General features: G+C 36.2%; 1 protein-coding gene across 2 annotated transcripts in view; it reads right to left on the reverse strand.

Annotated features, from left to right (window-relative positions):
- znhit6 (zinc finger HIT-type containing 6) overlaps positions 1–9,637 on the reverse strand; it is a 36,762-nt gene that overhangs the window by 19,529 nt on the left and 7,596 nt on the right. Inside the window, exons 7-8 of one of the 2 annotated variants that reach the window (XM_016443327.1) lie at positions 3,437–3,502; positions 2,107–2,187 (exon numbers count right to left, since the gene is read on the reverse strand). In XM_016443327.1, coding sequence (XP_016298813.1) covers positions 2,107–2,187; positions 3,437–3,502 — 147 coding nt within the window. The remainder of the gene's footprint in view (positions 1–2,106; positions 2,188–3,436; positions 3,503–9,637) is intronic. The other variant, XM_016443328.1, reaches the window with a different exon arrangement.

Raw genomic sequence — 9,637 nt, forward strand, 5'->3', positions numbered from 1 at the left:
CTCCACATTAATACCAGTTTCAGCACAAAATAAACATGACTAAACATCCGAAGGTAAGTTAAAAGAAAGAGTACAACTTTACAATCTGTATCCTGTCTCATGTAATCTCTCAATCAGTGTTTCAGCCGCGCAAAGACGTCAATATAACGGCTTGTAAACAACGTCACGTAAAGTCACATTTACCTCAGAAAAACATATTTGGTGACCATAAACTCATTAGTAAGCTAGAAAAATAAACTGTAGAGAGGGGCATTTTGCTATATGCACCATATAACATATTCATTATAAATGTTACTGTTCTTCAATGTTTAATTTATGTTTGAATAAATCCATTTAAGTCTTTATGACAGCCACCATTATATATATATAAAAAAAAAAAACGAATTGAAGTAGAAATATCACTATGTAATTGTAACTGTAATTATTTTAAAAACTTTAAGTGTAATTTTAACAAATCAGTTAATTTTAACCTTAAAAAAAAAAACGAATTGAAGTAGAAATATCACTATGTAATTGTAACTGTAATTATTTAAAAAACTTTAAGTGTAATTTTAACAAATCAGTTAATTTTAACCTTCAATATTATAGTAATGTAGTACCAAGTGACTCGTGTATATTTTACAGCATTAGTTGAGAGATTTTTTTTCCTTGAGAAAATTTGGTATGTACTGTACCTGATATATACTGTATATCCAAAATAATCGACATCGAATCGAATCGCAAGCTTGTGAATGAGAATCAAATCAAATTGTGAAATTTGTGTCAAAACCTAGCCCTAATATATATATATATACACATATGAAGTTGAAAGTAAATATTGACTATTTTTTTGAGCTTTCTGTACATATAAATGTGCCGTTCTGCAGGATTTGTGTCAAAACCCAGCCCTATTATAATGAAAATTATAATAAGGCAAACTCAGATAAAGCATATATTATTGTAGTTTATTAGTCAAGTTGAATCAAAGAAAGCAGTTAAATCTTCTTTTTATTCAGCTACCGCTGTAGGGATTTCCTGGATTTCTTCTGCGGGGCGTATTTGGAGTTTCTCTGGCCTTCGGATGGAGATTTACTGCTGATCACAGAACTGTGCTTCACTGACAAGATGCGCATGACAATTGCAGCTTTTGCCTAATCGCGATTGCGATTTCATTTCGATTTATCGTGCAGCCCTAGAATGCACCGATACTAAATTTCTCAGCCGATACCAATAACCGATTATTCAGAATGATATCTGCCGATACCGGTAGTTTAGCTTTCTTAAGGAAACAAATCTCTCCCAACGAATGCTGTAAACTATACAGACAGCCCTCTCATTTGGTACATTAGAGGTTCAAATGAACAACAACACTATTATATTCAATGCTATAGATTTTCAGATATAATAATCACACTCAAATGAAAACAATTGTATAAAACCCAATTGCACATTTGGTACTTTTGTGCATAAAACCTTGTTTTCATGACATATTTATTCAAACACGTATAATAAATAGTAAATAAGCTCCCTCTAATGTTTTTACAGTAACTAATACTGTTTTTAAACAATCCGCTGATGGTCAATAGTGTAGATAACTGGTTTTATTGACCGATACCGATTTCTGGCAGATAAATCTGTGCATTAATAAGTGACGCTTATAATAAGTGGACATGGCAACACTTCAAGAGCGCGCTCTGCGAACATAAACAACACATCGCCGAACATAACGAGTCTTTGGTCGCTGTAATATTACTTTGGTCAAAAATAGCGGATACCAAACATGAGACGGCAAAAGATTAGAGTTTAGATTTAGATTTAGTCGCAGCAAATGTTGAAAACACAGATTGGCTATAAGACACTTTCTTGAGCAGAATGTCTCAACTGAGATCGCTAAAATCAAGCATATAAGTAGTTTGTTTTTTTGTAGTAAAGTGTGCTCATGGTCGCCAGTTTGGGAAAATCAAGTAAAAGACCGGGTAGAAAATGCATACGAGAGATTCAAACTCTTGAAATCTGGCAACCGCACCCATGAAAACCTGTGGAGGCTTGTTACCAACACAAGATAACACAAGAGTCAGATAAATGTGGCATTGATGAAACGTGGATGTTTGACGGGATGATGCATACTTTTGCCGTTTGACTGGATCTGACTCAGAAGGATGAATGTAGTCGTTGAGAATCTGATCGAGCTGCCGGTTATCAGGACACCTGAGGAAAGAGAAAATCAAATTATGAAAACTAAACTAAACAGACAATTAAAATAAGGAGCGCACCCTAAAATGAAAATTATGTCAATATTTATCCACCCTTAGGGGACAAACAACATTTTGAAGAAACATCATGCAACGCTTTTTAATTCAATAGTTCAAAGCACTTTTTTTTGTTGCTGTTGTTGGTTGTATTTAAATTTACTGCCATATCAGCTTCACAGGCTACTGCATAGCAGATACAGATTTTATATAGATTTTTCTCATATATTTTATATAATTCAAATCTTTTGGGTCCATTTTACAAAGTTTTGGGTCCATCCAAGTTAAAAATCACTGTCTCATGATATTAAAAATTTGGCAGACCAGAAACAATATGTATTATCAATAAATGCCCATGAGTCAGTGTAATATGGCTTATAGTAAACCTTCTATCCACAACTTAGTCATGTCTGGATTTCACATTTCTCCCACCACACGATTTATTTAAAATAATTTGTCATTTTGACATTTTTCCCATTCTGCTTGCCATTTATCAAATGAACTATTCATTAGGAGCTTGAGATGTTTTTTTTACTCTGAAATGTTCTTCAAAACATCTAGGACTTCATGGATTTGGAATGATATAAAGGTCATTATGATGGTTGAGAGAGTGAATCCTTAAGGATTTTCCATTTTTGATGAACTATTGGCTTGTCATGACATTATTTGTTTTATTTTTTTTTCCCGAATCCCAGTTTTATTTCATTTTAAAGGTTGAATTAATTAATTGGTTGAATTATAAATTAATTGATTACTAAAATAATTAAAAACGATGAATTAAAATGTATTAATTAAACGTTTAACAAAAATAACATTTTGGGGCACAACTATAAAGTATTTAATTTTTTCCCAAATTACTTTTCCCAAATTCTACGTTTTCCATTTTAATTTAATTCTGCTTTAATGGTTTACTAGTTTTTAATAATTAAAAAGCATGTATAATCAATTGAATTCATACAACTTTAACAACTAAACTTTTTAAAGGGGTCATATGATGCGATTTAAATTTTTCCTTTCTCTTTGGAGTGTTACAAGCTCTTGGTGCATAAAGAAGATCTGTAAAGTTGCAAAGACTAAAGTCTCAAATCCAAAGAGATATTCTTTATAAAAGTTAAGAGTCAGCCCCGCCTACCTAAAACGGCTCGTTCTAACATGCCCGAAAGCGCCAAATAAATACTTTTAAAATGAGAAGAGAAGGTCTTTTATACCGCTCTGAATAAACCGCGTCGCTCTGAGGAAAATGGATCTTCAGATGCCAGTAGAATCGTCCTTCCCTGCAGGAACAAAACCAGAAAACTGAGTTACGCTTCCCAGAACACCATCCGGACCTCATACTGCACTATATGTCCCGCTCCGGAGTGACTGACTCACATCAGAGCAATAATCAGATCGATGAGATGCACTGAACACATAGATGACTAGATGTTCTAACAGAAAGGCTGTTGCTTTGTTCCTAGAAGTTTAGTTTGACAGCCAACAGCAAATGTGTTTTTCCAGTAAGGAAACTCTGACAGCATCCGTATGTGGACAGTCAATGGTGGACAGAAGCACAGGCCTGTCTGGCATCTAACGTCGCTATTTACTGGAACAACATGTTGGAGCGTCGATGGGCCAGTGTTGCTAATGTAATCGAGAAGGTGTGCGTTTGGAGGGAATCGATCCTGGGCATTACGGTTATGATGACGACAATTCAACTGGCCGAAAGCCTGGAGCTGAGCACAGACAAAAAAAATGAAGGCTTTCTTTACTAGATCAAAAGAACATGAAACAGCGCTGACCGCTTCCACAGCTGCTGCTAAGAGTTTTATGTTCTTAATGCAACACGCATCAGTGTTCAATTGAGTAAAGCTTGGCTCTGTCAGCGCGATAATGGCGCTGTTCGGCTTCAATATGAGGATGAACAGAAGAAATACAAGCCCCCGGAGTGCTGTGATTTGGCCGGGCAGGATCCCACCCTCTGTGCCAGCTGGATCTGCTGAAGACTCACTGCAGTTTATCCAATTCAGGGTGAAGCAATAAGCCACGAGATCTGCTTCGCAACTCAGTTGAGCAGAGACCGATTTCATGCAAATGAGCAATGATGCCAAGCAGAAACTATAAATGGGATAATTAAATCACAGTCGGTATGAACACTCAGTAATTGGAGGTTGTCTAATGGTTGCCAACCAACGTAACTGCAACGATCGATCAATATTCAATGCAACTTGTCACACTAATAGAATACAAATCTTCTTGCGTCAGACCAAGGCTGCATCTCATTGCTAGTTTTACTTGATCTTAGTGCTGCGTTCGACACCATAGATCATGACATACTTATAGATCGATTACAAAACTATACAGGTATTCAAGGGCAGGCTTTAAGATGGTATAGATCCTACCTGTCTGATCGCTACCACTTTGTTTATTTAAATGGGGAGTCATCTCAATTATCACCAGTAAAATATGGAGTGCCACAAGGATCTGTCCTAGGTTCTCTGCTATTTTCAATATACATGTTGCACCTTGGTAATATTATTAGAAAATACGGGATTAGTTTCCACTGTTATGATGAAACGAGAGCATCAGTGTAGCGAAGATGTTGTTTACGGCGAAACTGAAACCAAGCCGTTCACACAGAACGCATATTTATCACATTTTCTAGCGGGGCATCTATCAGCGCTGCACTCGCGTCTCGCACAAAAGAGCACATGTTTAGAAAGCCATGTCAAATTAATGTAAGTTCAACTTTTAAAAAACATGTCTCAAGACTTTATGGCGGTTTTCCCCCATCCCACTGTATCTCATGTTTTTAAATGAAGAAAGTAGCCTACTCTTTGTGATTGGTTTTCGGTCCTTTGTATTAAGCTATACATGCATGGTGCTGTTTTTTTCTAATTGTTTAAGCAACTTTATTAATTATATATGGTTTATAAACATTCTTTTAAACATTATGCACTTTTTTTCAAAGATAGACGTGTTATTTTATTACGCTTTGAAGAAAAGTGCATAATATTTTGCTCGATGCGCCCTCTTGTGGCCTCAGGAGAGAAGCCAAAAGCTTTTTTCCCCCTAACTGAAATTACGCCTTTTAAATTCGAATATAATTCGAATTTTGATCATATTTAAGTGGAAAATTCGAATTTAGTTTTTCAGTAATTTTGACAGCCCTAATATACATACATACATACATATACATACACACACATACGTACACATATATACATTTGTCTTTGTCTGCAGGATCAGGAGTAGTGCAGTTTTTTATCTACAATTAAACTATTTTTTAAAAAATGAAGTACATCTATATCGATTAACAACCTAAGAGCTTATGGTAAGTCTGTTTATAAGTTATTGACAATTTTGAATAAAAAAGGGGGAAAGCATAGAATTTTACTTCTGGAATCAGACTGTTGCACTGAATCGCAGCTCATCCGGCAGATTTTAACACCATGACTGTTTGTTTGATGAGCTCTTAACATGACATGTCTCTTGTTTAACTTTGCATGAGTCAAAATGCTGCAAAGGTGGAATAAAACACTCAGCGCCGACTTATTTGCTACATATGTCACGAATCACATGACTAAGATGAGAAGAATCACTGACATGCCTATCATCTGCCAGCTCATCTGCTTCCATCCAACCCCGCTTGCCAATCCCAGAAAGAGCCTCCGCCAGGACTTGAGCGTGCACACCAAACCAGATGGCACTGTTACACAACCAAAACATTTTATCAGCTCCTCCGAAACGCATTCTTCAGATGCGAGATCAGATATGAAGGTTCTGGCAGGAGAGTTTGGACTCAGTTTCCAGCCTGAGGTGGGCAGCGTCCACTCTCCGCGGTGGAGGAGGGTTTCTTTCGCAGGTGTAAAGATGCTCCCTCCAGGCAAAGGAGTTTATGGGTTTGCTCGGGCTTGGTGGCCCGCTGGAGCTCAGGGTGGAGGCATGGTGGAAAAGGCCTGGAATACCAGGTGCGAAGGCATTGTTACGCCTCCAATGGAAACTTGTATTTTTTTTTACTCTAATGGAAAAAGGGATTTTCTTTATCAACATTTTTGGCTTGCTTTCTAGTAGAAATGACTAAGCACTCTTAAATCAAGGTACTTTAGGATCCAAAATATCATAATATATAATTCCTGTTTGCTGAGAAATTGATTAAAATTAAGTTTACGATTTAAATGAAATCAAATATCTACCAATGGAGCCAGAAAAAACAAACTATGTAATCTGTGTCTAAGAAATCTAGCAGGTTAAAGGCCCATTCACACCAAGGAAGCTAACTATAAAGATAACGATAAAGATGTAGTTCTAAAAATCGTTCTCAGTATTAAAGAATAGCAGAGTCCACACCACAGCTATAACGATAAAGGCACAGAAAAACGATATCGTTGGAATCACTTTCAGAATGATTTTTTCCAGCTGATGAACGATACAAACATTGACACCCAATCAGAATCCATCCTGCTGTAACGAGCTCGAGAATTTAAAGCGCCAGACGAGTGTGCGCTTAGAATAAACAGACGATATCGTCCGCTGGTGTGGATGCCAATATCGTTATCTTTATAGTTATTGTTCTTGGTGTGAACAGGGCTTAAGGCGTTAAAGGTATTCAAATTCGTTAAAACCCTTGTGAACATACTTATCTGAGAGAGAAGAAACAGCACGGTTGCTTATTATTAATATTTGCCAAGTCAAGCATCACTAACTAAAATCTTATATAACTTGATATTCGTATAGAAATAAGACAGCGAGAAAAGTTTATGCACTTTGACGTGTTTTGACCATTTGGGACATATTTTTTGTAATAACAAAAAAAAATGTTTTTGTTATTACAGAGTAAAGTACCGTTGGGTACTGGCACCAAATTTTAGGTACCGATGCCGGTACCGTACCGGTTAAAATGTGAACGGTACCCAACCTAATTGTAAAGCGTAGTCAGAGTAGTTATCATCAATACACAATCAATGCACATTATGTGCTAATAATTACCCAAAATTGCTGAAAATATAGTGAAACTGCTGTCTATCCTACTTAAACCCATTCAAACATACTGACAGCGCAGAGTTGTTTGGACCTATTGAATTCCATTAACCATGTGACCGCATGGCGGCGAGATCAAAGCATGTCACAACTCAACAGCTCTGGTAACATCCAAGTAACCACCCAGAACACTCTAGCAACCACATAGTAACACATCAACAATCAATCAACACCTTAGCAATGGCATAGTAATGCCCTAGAAACCACCACCCCAACCAAGCAATCGCTTAGTAACACTGAAGCTAGGGCTGGGCGATTTGGCAAAAAATTAAAATCTCGATTTTTCCAGAACGTTTGACCGATTCTCGATTTTTTACGATTTTTAACTAGTCATCTTGAAAATCTACCTACAACATGATTCAAGTAACTTTTTCTTTATTAACCCTCTAGTTAAAGAAAATTCTATTCCAAGTGCAGCACACATGAAGTTGTCAACATGATAAATGTTAAACATTTCACTTGTTAAATACCTTTGCAGAAAATATGCATGAACTACAACTACATATTGTACAAACTTGTCTTATACATATGTGTTTAGAAATAATACGAAGAAAATGCTTTTAAAAAATCTCAAGTCAAGGTAATTCAAATTCAAAATTACCGAAGGTATAACACCAGTAGACTAACTGTTCTGTAAAAACAAAAAAAGCTTTCAGCCTGTCACCATGATGCAAACATAAAATATCAGACATACAGTAGTAGTTCTTCACAGGTTTTTTTTTTATTAGATTGCGCTGCTTTTTCATCGTTTTTTCTATGTAAACATGGACGTGTTTGACTGTTGTCTCATGCATGAAACGGCAGTCTAAAAACACGGCGCTCAAGTTAAAAGAAGTTCACTAAAAATAAAATTGGTGCAAAACATTAAATTCAAATTAATCGATAAAATCGGGGAAATCACCCAGCCCTAACTGAAGCAATGATCAAGAACACCCCCTAGCAAGCACATTGCATCAATCAATCAGAACACCTTAGCAACTCCATAGTAACGCCCTAGAAACCACCACCAACAACCTAAGAAACCGTTTTTACAAATTGTTCAAAATTAAGCGTTTATAATTCAAATAAGAAAAAAAAAATCTGCCAATGGGGTCAGAAAAATTAACTTGTTTTCAGTTTAAATTAAGTTCCCTTTTGATGCCTAATTTTGAACCATTTCTCAGAAAACAAGACTCATCTAACTAATCTATTTCACACAAAATATAAGTGAGCTTTCGAATCACCATCCGCACAGGTTTTGTTGTTCATAATCATGTTGGAATACAGAAGGAGATAAGGATTCTTCAGCGATGAGCTCAGGTCATCCCGCTTATTCACCTGTTGTAGGCCCTGGGCGAGGAAAAATCATAAAGCGCTTTCACAACACCTGGTTAGCCCTCAGCTACAGCTCCCAACTGATCGATCATGTCCAGATCTTTTCTCAAGCTGTCAATGAGGATATCAATGACAATAATTCATATGCATCCACTGAGAGACAAAACACCCTCCTGTTTCTTTAGAGAGAAGTATTATGTTTCCTATTTTTACCAAAAATAGGGTGTTGTGAGCACACACATAATGTAATGTCTGTTTCATTTATACTTGAAGCCAGAGGGCGCTCTTGTGCAAAAACTCCACATATGTGTCACAGAAGTAATAAAACCCATGACTTTCCAGGAAATCCCTAATATAAACAAAGACATCCAGCTATCCCTGTGACTGAGTAAAAAGAAGATAGAAACACTGAACTGTTTTCCCGAATATCAGCAGCAAGTTTGTAAAGTAATACTGTATTCATAGAACAGTTCAGTACAGTAGTTAATATTAGGTGCTTTACATTTTAGACAATATTAATATTATAAGTCATGACTGTTTTGCTCTATTTTGCCAATGAAAACAGTTTCAAACAGTAGAGCCATTGAAAGTCTCAAAGCAACAGTTTCTGATTTGTTACTGAATGAATCTGCATTTTTTAACAAATCGGTCTATGACACGACAACTCATAAAAACATTCACTTACTCTGTCCCTAAGTGAAGTAGCTTTTTAGAACAAATCACTTGACTAAGTAATTCAATTACGCAGTCTTTAAAATTTGCCGCCACCTGCTGGCAGTTTTAGAATAAGAGAGAGTGACGTAGACTGAATGCTGTTTTCGTTTACAGTCATGATTGTAAAAAAAGTTCTGGTTAAAGAGATCGATTGCGTTTATAAATAAGACTATTAGGAGTGAAATATGTGACCCTGGACCACAAAATCAGTCTTAAGTTGCACGGGTATTGTTATGACCGCTAGGGATCAGCCGTAACAGGAAAAGGAAGAGAGTCCTCAAAACACAAAGAAAATTCACTATTGTAGCTTTAACACAGATTTATTAGATTTAATTTATAGTGAGAACTATATATATATATATATA

This window comes from Sinocyclocheilus anshuiensis, unplaced genomic scaffold (genome assembly GCF_001515605.1).
Source record: "Sinocyclocheilus anshuiensis isolate Anshui unplaced genomic scaffold, SAMN03320099.WGS_v1.1 scaffold1297, whole genome shotgun sequence".
In the NCBI taxonomy this organism is placed as follows: Eukaryota; Metazoa; Chordata; class Actinopteri; order Cypriniformes; family Cyprinidae; genus Sinocyclocheilus; species Sinocyclocheilus anshuiensis.